The 13,698-nt window shown below is 38.2% G+C and overlaps 1 protein-coding gene across 2 annotated transcripts in view; it reads right to left on the reverse strand.

Moving 5' to 3' along the window:
* Positions 1-1,407: 1,407 nt before the first annotated feature.
* Positions 1,408-13,698, reverse strand: part of Zfpm2 (zinc finger protein, FOG family member 2) — a 428,623-nt gene continuing 416,332 nt past the window's right edge. For both annotated transcript variants that reach the window (XM_027949357.2, XM_027949350.2), the window contains 3 exons: positions 10,548-10,754; positions 6,867-7,091; positions 1,408-4,893 (listed from right to left, as the gene is read on the reverse strand). In XM_027949357.2, the coding sequence (XP_027805158.2) occupies positions 2,405-4,893; positions 6,867-7,091; positions 10,548-10,754 (2,921 nt within the window). In that variant the 3' untranslated portion in view covers positions 1,408-2,404. The remainder of the gene's footprint in view (positions 4,894-6,866; positions 7,092-10,547; positions 10,755-13,698) is intronic.

Consider the following 13,698-nt stretch of genomic DNA (forward strand, 5'->3'; position numbering starts at 1 on the left):
TTCTTCTTTAAGCAGTCTTGCAGAGGAAATGAAAAGAGTTCCTAAACAGTAACCTCACTGTGTGCAAGTATTGGACTGACTCTTGATGCCTCGGTTTTTATGTAGACAGACATTCACCTGGATGTACTGACATCTTTTGGGGTCTTCTGTGGCTACAATTATATGCTGGGAGTTCCTTAAAGGGACCAAATGTCCAGTGTGAAGTGAGGTTTCTGGAGGGAGACCTGAGTCTAGAAAGAGGGAAAAGTGCTTCTCTCTGGACTCAGGTGTAAAACTGCTTAGGGTTTAGAGAAGTGTGGATCCACTAATGAAGTAGACATGATGAAGCTGGATCAGGTGACCCTCCTGTAAGAAAACTTGATGTTAGCTCTAGGCTGGTGATGCCATTGAAAGGTATTCTTTCCACTGCTTCTCCCTTCCATCATTCCTGAGTGTCAAGAACATACTGTTAAGAGTGTGGCCTGTCTGATATCTATGCTTTCATAGTAAAGGAAGAGCAGTGTCTTTTCTCTGGAAGCTAGATTGGGAAGTTTGGGAGCAGTGGTCATAACTAGGAGAAATGGTGATGATCCCCAGAGCAGCAGTCTCACTGGGGATGTCACACCATGAAAATCTCAAAAGCTTCTGTCCAAATTCTGGCATTCAAGTCTATAGGGGGCTTATGTCATTGAAATATTTCCATTTAGAAAAGATTGTCTTTCTTTTAAGTCACAAATCAGACCCCAACACATTAAAGTGACATCAAGATGATCAGCTGCTTCAGTATCCACCTTCTGATTTAATGGAGGAAGGAGCACAATGTGGACATATGACCAATAACATGCCCCAGGTCTCTCTTACTCGTGAACTTTGTGACTTCAGGTACTTAAAATCACTTAGGTAAACCAGGAAGTGAAAGGATTCAACTCTATTAATATATTTTCAATAGTTTTCACAGATTCTGCAATGATTTGATTTTCAATTTTCATATCAATATTAAAACATATGTTGAGCTATTTTATGTTGAAGTCAGATGATTGGATCAACTGAGAAGGGGGAAGGATGGTAAAAGGTCATGGTTTATATTAGTTCTTCAGATTGTTTTGTGGTGTTTAAATCCTTGACAGAATAATAAAATCTATTAAGTCAGAATATGTTTTGTGGTTTGGTCTGGAATTCTAGTGTGTGTGTGTGAGAGAGAGAGAGAGAAAGAGAGAGAGAGGAGAGGGAGAGAGAGAGAGTGAGAGAGAGAGAGAGAGTCAGTTTGTGTGTATATGTAACACCAAGAGTAATTAATCTGGTGGCAGAATTTATAATTGGTCTTCAATTGTTGCTATTTAGTATGTGACAGGTGAATCCTCAATAATTTCCCTTGGTACTTAAGGTTAAAAAAGGATGCCAAACTTCTCCAACAATCTGGAATTTTATTCCATCCATATACATGCATAGTAACAACATTTGTTGAGAAATTATTTCTATCAGAAGTAGAACATTATCTTTGTGATCACCAGGTGCAGTATTGCTACTCTTATATTTAAATAGATCTTATATATGAATTAAATTCATACTTGCAGCATTGAGTTTAGGGTTTCGATTTAGACTGTGCCTTTCAAAAGATAAAACTGATTAATACTACCTCATTACAATACTGCTTCCAGTAATTTTGTTCATTCTTTATAAAGTATTGCATTTAACAGCAAAGGTTTAAAAATTGAGACAGAGCTGCATCAGCGAAAGAAAATACAAGTACTATACAAGAAAAAAATTGCCATCTTCATTTAACATACATGTTTAAGATTAAGAAAATGGACAGAAACATACGGCTACATACAAATGCAAAGCCTAGTGACTAAGAGACTGTATCTGCTAAAATATAAAGTGCAAACGGAGCCTGATTATCCAAGAATTGAAATCTTAAGGCGAACTTATAGCATGTGTATTTAGAACATCTTTGCAAGTTATATTTTAGCATATACATATATCTGCAACAGCATATAAGAAAAAATCAAGATACACAAGTGCTTTTGAAGCTATTTCTAAAATGCTTTTCTGTATTGTTTGTGACTATTTTCTTTAAAAGCTACTATACAGTGCAAACCATATGTGCTACACAATAACTATACAATAACATTACAAATGACTTTAATATAAAGTTTTTAAATAAAAAATAACATAACCACAGCTATGAATACTGCTGGTAAAATAAATTAAATTTTTTTTTGAAAATGGCACCAATAATACACTTTACTAATGGACTGTAATGAAATTACATCTTAAGTCTTCAACTCAGCCATAATGAATTATCTCCTGATTGCCCAGATGTAATTCAAACAGCTTTTTTTTCTATTTTTTTTTTCTGGACTGGTTAGAACAACATACTAAACACTGGTACCAAAGGTGACTGATGTTAATTTATTTAGTTAGCTCATTTGACATGTTCCGCTGCATGTGATGAACAATAAAACTTCTTGTGAGTTATAAAGTTTGAAAGGTTGTTGAACTGGATATCACACAGCCGGCAATATTTCCCACTGGTTGGGGCCTGTGTGGAGCCATTTACCCCTTTTGCTATACTAGACAACTGTTCCTCTGCTGAGGGAATTCCTGGCGAGACATTCTCATTCGCAGCTAATGGGTTCTCAGAGATCCACGTGGGAGATTTGTGGCCATCTTCATGCGGAGGATTCTGGGAAATGTTCTCTTGCTGTGGGTTAGCCGCAGGCCTCTCATCTGGTTTCAGTCCACCATTCACTATGACCATGCCTCTGTTTTTGGGCAACAGTGGCAGAGAATCTTTCTTCGGCACTGAGCATCCATTTGAGGAAGCCTGGCCTTTGGGAGATTCATTTTCTGCATTTGTGCTCTGCTCTATGTCAGTGTTATGGATGACAAGAGAACCAGAAATATAATCGCTGGGCTTTATGCCATAATAGGGAGAAAGCTGGTCGGCTCCTTTTGCCTTCTTTATTGCTCCAGGGTAAAGGCATTGTGGAAGAAACAAATGTTTGTTTTCTTCTTTTGTAGCAATGAGCTGAGCGGCCTCACTAAAGACTTTTAGGCCTTGCAGGGTTGCTAAATGGGATGAAAATAAGTTTCCATTGGGGGAAGGCTGCTTCAGATTCCCATTTTTCTCACATTTTATTATGCTTCTCTCATAGCTGACATCAGGGCTGTTCCGTTCACTTTCTGGATTCGGAAACACTTTGCCATCCAGTTGGCCCAGGTCATTACGCTGATGTGCAGTGACTGGACAGAAATTCTGCTTGTGGGCCAGGTAGTTTTCCACCTTATTGAAGCTGATCTTGCACACAGTGCATTCGTGGTAGTCGAGCAGCCTTTTGGGAGACGTGGTTGTCCGCTCAGACTGGGGTAAACACTTTTTGCTGAGATCTATGGGCACATCCATCTCCAGGCAGGAAACACTGGAATGAGTAGTGTCACATTTGGAAACTGGAACACATTTGTTGATCGTCAGAGAAGTTTCCAAGTGCTTTGAGACGATTCCTGGAAAAATATCACATCTTGGGTGGTAGCACTCTCCTAGCCCTTCTGTGGGTTCTTGAGTGGAGGTACAAGGATTGCTGAGGTTGGCTACGTCGAGAAATCGTTGTTGGACCAGCGGAGGCCTCTGTTCCTGCTCAGGTAGGCACATCTCATACATCTTTCTGCGCTTGCGAGTACGCATGGTTCTCTGCATGGCAGGCACTTTGTTGGAAGCAGACCTCTTTAGTGGAGGGTCGTGACGTGTAGCACAGTAATACTGTTTATGGACCATGTACGTTTCGTGCCGGCTGAAGGTAATGTTGCAAGCTTCACAGGTAGTCTTATTTGGGTCACTTTCCCCGTCCACCAAAGGGACACTGGCATTTTTCACATCAACAGGTTTTCCATTAATTTTGTCATCACTACCATTGGAGGTGGAGAGCTTCTTGGCTTGAGTGGGAAAGTCCTTGTCATGGCCCTTCCCATTTGGCCCAATTAAATCTAAAACTGTGGAAGAATTGATGCAGGATGTTTGAAGAAGTGGGTTCTCAGGATCAGCAGAATGAGTAGTTGGGTTGAGAAGGTTTATAGAGGTTTGGCCAGTATTGGGACTCACAGCTTCAGGCATCTTTTCTGAAACACCAGGAAACTCTGGGGACTTGGCCATCTGCTGCCAGCGGCTGCTGCAATAATGTTTTTTGTGCACTAGATAATTATCCAAATTATTGAATGTTATGTTGCACTCAAAACAAGTAGCCCCCTTGGGCATCAAGGGACTGTAAATTACAGGAGGGTAGCTGCTACTTCCATGCCTCAGTCGCCGATGTACCAACTCAGACATCTTGGCTAAGATCTCTGAAGCTTGAGGGACCATTGTGATATCTTGGGGGAAAGCAAACTGAGATAGGAAAGGGCCCACAGGGAACGAAGGCCCAATATTAGGCTGAACTGGAGATGAGGCGAGTCTCGGGCTAGAGGGCTCAGACTTAATTTTCGTGTATGAAAAACTTTGTTTGCTTGTTGCAGTCTGTATTTCTGGTCTCTGGTTAGTGAGAAAGAGTTGAGTCTTTTTTTCACACTTGTCCAGCTCAGTGTCAGAGCTCGCATCTTTAGTCTGCATGGCCTTTTGGGTCTGCGGGAGTTCTCTGGTCAACAAGTCTGTGGCTGGCTGTAAGCTGTCTTCAGTTGCACTTGGAGAGTGCTCCATGTCACTTTCCCTGGGAACTTTTCCACTAGGGACATGGAGCTCCTGGTGCTGCAACAACTCCCTCTGAGTCTGGAAGCCGAAATGGCAGTGATTACATCGGAAGGCAGCTTGAGTGAGATGGGAGAACAGGTGTTGGTGAAAGTTGATCACGGAATCAGCAGTGTAACTGCAGACGGTGCATTTTAGACTAGCACCAGGGGGCAGGAATTCTTCCATTTTCACTCCTGGAGAGACACATAAAATAAAAACACTGAGAACCACACGTGTTGGTTTCATAATCACAGGAATCTTGCTAATGACTAGTGTCTTCAACACAACAGAAATTGAAATCTGTCAGAATTTTGTTTGTGATATTAACTTTTTTTCTTATGACACAATAGAGAGTAATAGCACTTGATAGTTTCCAAAGCACTTCCATAAGTATTATGGGATAGAAATGGGATAAGTGTCACTATCCCTATTCCATGAGTCAGGTAACAAACTGAAGCTAAGGGAACTGATTATGGTCATCAAACTATTAAGTGATGGAGCCATTCCTTAGCCTTGGGTTCGATAATTACTAATCCAATAATCTTCTTGTTATTATAGTCTACATTAGGACGCAGGGAGTATACATTAGGTTGCTATTGAAAACTCTTGTGTAAGTAACATACTACATTAGGTATAGTCTCCATTCAAAAGAATTAAAATAGGAACCACTTGGTAAAGTACTTAATTACTTACTAATTTATCTTTGGTATAAATCCAAAATCTTGTTCACTAGTTTTGCTGAACATGATTAGCTCTATCTAGGGCTAATATTTGGCTGAAGGGTAATAGTACACTAATGTGGTCATTTTGGACTCGCATCTATGCTGATTGATCACTGCCCTTTTCTTGAGTCAGTTATTAAATATTTTGAATATCACCATGGACTGTGGTTGGTAGTTTCCATTTGGCTTCATATGATTAAACTGGACTTGACTAATCCTCTCTGCACTCCAAACTGAGAATTGACTTTTATATTAATAAGCTGAATGTAGGGCAACGGTATCCAGCCTTACAGTGATATAAGGGTGCTTACTATCCTTTACTCCTTAATTAAACCCAAACTCATTTTTCAATTTAGCTGAAAAGACCCTCTATTGCTATTCTTTCTGTTTTGTGCATGACTAGTCACCAGTGGAAACAACCACCCTGTTTCTGCCAACCCTGTGTGAAAACAACTCATTGGTAAGGAGAGGGAAAGGGTAAATGGAAACACTTTTGTAGGTGCAGAGATAAAGGTTTACACTGCGTCAGAACATTGGAAGTAGGAGCCAGTTTTTAAAAGAATTGTCATCATTTCAGTTTTTAAACTATTTAACCTAAGTGAAAATAGATTACTTAGAAGTATCCTACAAATTTGTATGAAGTGTTGAAGAACTGTGATTCCCAAACTCCAGTATGTTCCATCCAGAAATGTACCTGAAAATATTTAAAGAAAATATGACTCTTTAAATTTCATTAATTTGAATTTTTTGGTAAAATTTGAGAATTAGGATGTTATGAGATTAAACTAATGATAGTTGGCATATAATTCTAAAATAAATGAGCATAGCTGCCACTTTGCTGTTAAGATATAGCTTAAAAAACTTATTTTTCATAAGGAATTTAAAAACAGCACCAAAAGTATCTTTATGTCATAAAAATAAACTAAGCTATAACAGTGCACACTTTGGAAGTCAAGGACATTTTACAGATCCATATTTCAAAGTTAATTTCCTTGAATGTGATTTTAATTGTATCTATTAAAATAACAGCTTTATTTCAATGCAGCACTTATTTTAAAGTACTTACCATTTCTTCCCTACCATATGGGAAACACTATAGTTAGTTTACAAAGACTTGAAGCTGTGAGTGTTAATGACAATATACAAAGGGTATTGAGACCCTCTTTTGAAAATGATGCTGTTTTGCCTCAACCGAACAAGCAGAATGATTTGTCCTGCAGTCTGAGCACTGTAGGTGTTAGAAAAGAAATCAGACTCAAATCCATCAAGTATCCATGAGTATCCATGACATAAGATAACACTTATTGATCCAGTAAAAAAGATCATACAGATGAATAGATGATTGATAGAGAGGTAGATAGATAAAAAAAATGAGGTGAGATGTATGTATGTATAGAAAGAATAGAATACACTAGAGCAACCACTGAAATAAAAGTGCCCCTTACCACTGTGTGAATTCAGGTGCATTTCCAGAGCTCGGGCATTTGAAAAGCTCTTGGTGCACTGTGGGAAGGGACACAGGCTGGAAATCTGATGAGCACTGTCTTCATTTTCTTCTGATACTGGAGCAGCTTCTCTTTGCCTCCCACTACAATAGTACATCAAATGGGCTTGCAGATTCCGCTCACTCCGGTACCAGATTCCACAGGACTTGCAAGGGAATATATCTTCTGCAGGCAAAAACGTAGAGACACATTAGCTACTGTCCATTTGGGGACAACCAAGAGTAAAGCAGCATTTAGTTTGATCTTTCATGGAAGTCTGTTCTCAGGTTCTGTATTAGATAATCAGACGGTGAGGAGTACCGTCTTGGATGTTGTTCTGTAGTCTGGGACAAGGCTTTAGAAAATAGTACTGTAATTTTTATTTGTTCTTTTTAGTTATACATGATGGTAGAACCTATTTTGGTATATTTATACAAACATGCAATATATATCATTCTAAGTAGGATCCCAGTCATGTTATTGTATTGGAAACTCCATATAGGAATCATTTGACAGCTTTAGAATGAGGTCTTAATTAGAATAAGTATATCCCATGCTTACATAATTTTATCCAAATGGATTCTACTGTCATGTATAAATAAAAAGAACCAATAAAAATAAAGTTAAAAAATAAAACACTACTGTAGGAGATTCCATTTTTTAAAGCACAAAATATTAATATTAAGTTGTATTTATGGTTTGGAAAATATTCATTCATTAATAGTGATGCAAATTGGTTTATTTGATTGGCTTAAAGGTAAATATCTGATGACTAGACCAAACATAGACCCAGTTCCAAGCCCTGACATCACATGTTCATTCAATAATAACAGAGTGCCTATGATGTTCCAGAGTCTATGTTGGGCTGAGTACAAAAGAAAAGACTGAACAGCTTTCATTAAGGAGCTTACAGTCTCCTGGGATGGATAAACAAGTGGTGACACAGTTACATTACAGTCTGATGACTATTCCAGTGGAGGTATCTTATGGTGCTCTGGTGCTCGGGGGCATGGAAAGAGATGCTTGTTAGGTTGTTGTGGGTGAGGACTGGATGTGGGAGGAGAAAAGAGAATGACTTAGAGGGAAGATGATGATATGCTTATGCTGAGGTGTGAAGGATGAAATGAAGCTACTCAGATAGAGAGAAACTTTGGGATGGTCCTGATCCAGGGAACAGCCCAGAAAAAGTCTGGATGAAGGCTGAGATGCTATTGAAGCAAAAGGCATTCTCAGGGGACTGGAAAGGAGAAACTGTACAAAGCAGTGACAGATTTTAAGAGAACTTGCAGACTCTCTGAGGTTTAGATTTTATCCAATGACTGTGGAGATTCACTGAATAATTTTAAGTAAGAGACTGACAGACAAAATGAGAATTATAGAAACATAGCAGCGGAGTCTAGTTTTGAAGGTTGTGAATTTGGAAGGAAGACTTTGGACCTGTAGGAGGCAATAATCTAAAGTGCAGTAATCTAAAGTGAAAGATGACAGAATTTGAGTTGCAGTGCACCATCCTTTCATTTGTGTCAAGTCATTCTGTGATATGTAATATTCCTGCCTTCACTTATGGAAAGTTTCTCCTTTTATTTTTTAACCCTCATAATAGGTGAAGAAACTAGGATTGAGTGATTGTCTTTGATCACATACGTGGTTCAAGTGGGATGGGAATCTAGGCCTAAATACTCTTCCATAATGCCTCATGGCAAAAGAGGCAAGTACAGAATAAAGTTTCAAAAAAAAAATCTCAAATTTTATACTATCACTATTTATTATTTAGCCCATCTCTCCTCAGTTAATTACATTTACACCATTGAGGAGGAGACAGTTTAGTACAGTGTCATTTAGGCAAGATGAGTTTAAATGATTAATTTAAAAATGAAACACACAATACTCTGCAGCCATCACAGTGGCACAGACTTATAATCCCAGTGGACTGTGAGGCTGAGGCAGGAGGATCTGGAATTCAAAGCCAGCCTCAGCAAAAGCAATGTGCTAAACAGCTCAGTGAGACTCCCTCTGTAAATAAAATACAAAATAGGGCTGGGGATGTGGCTCAGTGATCAAGTGCCCCTGAGTTTAATTCCCGGTACAAAAAACAAAAAACAAAAAACTATGCATCTATGCTGAATTATTTGAGATTGGTAGTTATCATGCTACCAAGAGCAAACATGGTAGACTCTCAAAGATAATTAAAATTAATGTTCTAAGAAATATTACATATATTGGCACTTCCCAATAACATAAGGTTATGTAAAGTCCCTTGTAATAAAATCCTTTTGCCTCAAATTCACATTAGGCAAATGTTGTTTCAAGTTCTGCACTATTAGAACCAAAGTAAAGATCCAGTAAAACAAACAAATAAACAAACAAAAACCTACGTTTACATTAAGGAAATTAAATAATATTAGCTTAGGTGGGAAGTACTTAATCTATTAATTGGATACATAGCAATTTCAGAATAATCTGAGAATTTATTTACTCTAAAGAATGCTGTCAAAGTAAGAAAAATAATTATCACTGAAGTCCTCATCTCTCTAGCCTCTATATTTTATTTTTGGCCATCTCAAGATGTCATTACCATTTTCTAGGTTTCTGTTCTACATCAGAGCCTCAGGAAATTTCAAGGATATTTTTGATTAAATGTATTTTTTTAGCTTGCCTATTTTAGTATTCATTCTCTTTTTTAAATGTGAATGCTACTCATGTTTTCTCACAAAGCTTGACAGAAAGAGATTTATCTTAAACAAAGGTTGTAGGACTCCTATATTACTGGTTTTCTATCATATAACGTGCCACTTTGGCTGGGAGTAGTAGCACATGCCTACAATCCCAGCTACATAGGAGCCTCAGACAGGAGGATCACAAGTTCAAGGCCAGCTTAGGCAACTTGGGGAGATCATATTAAAATCAAATTTAAAAATAGGCTGGGAAAGCTCAGAGGGAAAATGCTTCTGGGTTCAATCTCCAGTACTGGGGGCGGGGGGGAGGAAAGAAGAAGTACCACTTTAAGTATTGAAGGAATACAAACTAAATTCAATATTCATTTTAACAACATAAGATTACAAAGGTAAATTTGCCAGAGCATAATTTCAAATTCCCATATAAAATATTCAAAATTTACATATATTTTTCTTTATTTCCTTTTTAAAAAAATTATCCAAGCTATATTTCCTTTCCATTCATGTATAAAATTCAGATTTGATGGGTGTTTTGCATTTTTTGGTTTTTGTTTTTAACTCTGTGTCTCCTAAAGAATACTACAATCATTCAACCAGGGAAACATCACTGAAAGCTACGGGGTTTCTCATAGCTAAATAGCCCTGAATATTATTCAGCCAGTTTAGAATGTCAGTTTATCTATGTGTGTGACATTTAGGAATCCAACATCCAACCTGAAATTGTTGAATTTAAGTGTTCTTTCTGTATTCCTATGGGTATAAATCTCACACAATCGTGTGTGTGCGCGTGCATGCACACACACAGAAACACACACACACATACACACACAGATACAATAAAGCCACAATAGTGGGGAAAAATGTCTGTCCCTGGGTTGCCTGTCATCAGACATCAGCCCCCCCCCCCCCCCCCCCCCGTAAAAACCCCTCACCTCCCCAAAGCTGGGCTGTAGCACTCAGCACTTACTGTTGACAATAGCTGTAGGCAAGATAGAAGCCATGGCCGCTTGCTGAGGAAGCAGCTGAATTGAGTCCAGCAGGCGTGCAGGGTACATCCCTTCTGTGAGAGTCATCTGACTGGCAGCTTGTAGCCTTGAGTCAAAATCCACCACAAAGGCAATTAGCTCTTCACCCTCAGAGATGGCCTTCGTCGTTGTGCACCAAAGCTGACCCCCTATTAAGAAGAAAAAAGGAAGAGGAAGACATGGGACTCTCCAGCCTGCTGTGGGCTGGGGTGATGTCAAGAGCACCTTCTGGTGTGGTGCACATCTGTTTCTACTGGGTAGGGTGTCTGGTCAAGACCACAGCTGTGCTCCCCAGCTCTGTGGAGAACTGGATTCCTTGAATTGTTTATTGACTGGGAGTAGGAGAGACTAAAATATAGGTGTCATCTGTTGAGTTTTGTCAACTGTCTGCCTTGTGGTCTTACCTGATCATGAACCTTGCATTATTATATTGATATAGTGCCTAAAAAACAGCATGGTAGGGACCCATCTGCAGAAATTGATTTCTGAAGAGCACTGAAAGTACTATTTTTATATCTCAGGGAAGAAGTTCTTTCTTTACTTTTCCAACTCTCTATCCTTCTTCTCCCATCCATCTTTCTATATTATATATTTTTCTATCAATATTATATCAATAAGAGATACCTGAAACTACAGAACAAGTGAATCTGAAATCTAGGAAATTAAAATGAAATTCTAGGGAGTATGACTGCCATTTTGTTTTGTTTTGTTTTTTACTTTGCCTGAGTGATCTTATAGAATATTCTTTATAATGTAGCTTCTTTATCTCCATTTACCCTGATTGGACTTCCTGAAAAGAAGATATGCCAAAGATCCTTTTCAAAAAGGCTTATTTAAATAAAGATTCGTTTAAATGAAAAGAACCTTGTCTTCAAACACTAAGATATACTCTGGCTCCGCATTTCAAATGATCATGTGTGGTGCATTAAAAAGAAAAATTAACTATGCAAGTACATCTTCTAATGTATTGGAATGCGATAGTGGATGCTCATTTATTTAACATGTTTAGACAGGCAAAGCACTTATATTTTGTTATCTACACTCTCAGGCCTAGATATGTATCCTATACGGTTATGTCTGAAATAATGTGGCATACTTGATATGTTATAAAGCTTTTTTCCCCCTTTGTGTATATATTTGAAGGCTGTATATTGTACTCATTAAGCAAAAAAAAAAAAAAATTGTACCCATTTTGATAAGTCATATTGCTCTGTTTGTCTTTCAGCATAACTGTCTTTTCAACTGCACTTCATTTTTTCCACCTTCTAAGATCATGCTTGTTAAACAATTTGTGGTAAAAATCTAGTGGGGAAGATAATGGCAGCATATGACATGGAGAGTTGCACAGGAGAGCCAGGGTGGTGCTTTAGAGAAACGAAAGCCATTGATTAAGCTGGATGGTAAGGATGGAAAAATAAGCAAATAAGACACTATCAGTAACAGTGTGTGTTTGTGAAAAATAATTTAAAAACTAGGGTTATAGTCCTTAAATCTGTGAGACAATTTCAAAGTGAAACACAAACAAAACTGAAATACTAGAAAACAACTTTTTCTTTTTCCCAATTTGAAACTAATGTGTCAGAGAGCATACAGGTTTACCACAGTTACATAAAACAGATGCATTTCGGCACTGATTTATTTAACTCCAAGCATTAGAAGTTAGAAACTGTCTCCCTGTGGAATCAGATGAGAATCGAAGCATGAGGGTGGTATTTCCATTTTCCCTCAGACATCTTCTGCTTTTAGATGCTATGCCTTCTCTGATGTGCACACAGATCCAAACTACTTACAGCTGCAGGCAAGGGAATCATTTGCACCTAATCTTTCCTCTGGGAAATGGAAGCTAAAGTTTATTAAGAGAATCTGTATAATAAGGAGGTGGGGAGGGCAAAGCAAAGAACCACTATTCAGATTGACTTTATAGCATGGCCTTTCAGAGTCACTAGATTTCAATCATGAAATCCACATTCTTGGTAAATCAAGTTTTGGGTCCCTTTTATAAAAATCACGACAAGTTTGGCTCAGTACCCAGGAGAAGTAGGGATTTTAGAAATGCACCCACTCTACTTGTAGGTAATCTTTATCACCATAGTCAATTATGTAGCAGCACAATAGAACATTTATGCTTAAATTTTGAATCAAAAAATAAATGAGATTGAAAATATTAAGTGCAAAGAAAGGCAAACAAAAATGATTTTCCTACATTATTAAACAACCTGGCAATTGTAATACATTTCTGAGTTCTCAGATGTACCAAATAATGTTTCATATTTTATCATCTTTACCACTTTATCTCTAGTTTTATGATTAGTTGGAACATATCATTTAAAAAACAGAATTGGACCAACAATGTACCAAGTAGGCTTGATGAGGAAGTCAGTTGTTTTAGGGTTTAGTCTTTTAAATCATTCATTCATCAGCGATTCAAGGAAATGAACTCTCTGCTGTGTACCAGGCTGGTCTCTGTGGCTTCCCACACAGCTACTCAATGAGAACACACACACACAAACAGATAAATTACACCACCACATTCATGAGGTCGTGCTCTAATGCTAAAGAAAATGTGAGGGAAATGAGTAATTGATACTTCTTGGGGGAATTTGATGAGACATCCAAAGCAAACTTTTTATTAGCTCTGGAAGAATAAATAATATGTGTAGTTAGGAACCAGCAGGTGCTTCATTATTGGCCATGAAATGAGTATGTATGCAAGAACAGAACTATGGAGAAGCCTGACTGTTTCTGGTCATGAACCTTGAACTTAGAGTCTGAGGAGAAAGGGGTGGGTTAGGGACCTGGGGTGCTGAAGGCAGCTTGTTCTGTACCACAAGAGTGGAAAGTGGACTGCTGGTTGACATCACACTGATAGCTTGAAGTTGGCCATGGTGAGGGTTGTAGCATTTGCCATGGGAACTGGCAATTGGTACAAATCAGAGTTTCCTCTCACCAAAAGCTTAGAGTAGGATGAGAGGGCTTTGAATGCAAGAGAAGAACAGTTGCATGGGCTCAAGATGGAGAGACAATATACATTTATTTGAACGAATAAGCACATGCTCAATGTGAATTTATTTTCCCCTCTTAGTAGAGAGAGAG

The sequence above is a fragment of the Marmota flaviventris genome, chromosome 15, assembly GCF_047511675.1.
Source record: "Marmota flaviventris isolate mMarFla1 chromosome 15, mMarFla1.hap1, whole genome shotgun sequence".
In the NCBI taxonomy this organism is placed as follows: Eukaryota; Metazoa; Chordata; class Mammalia; order Rodentia; family Sciuridae; genus Marmota; species Marmota flaviventris.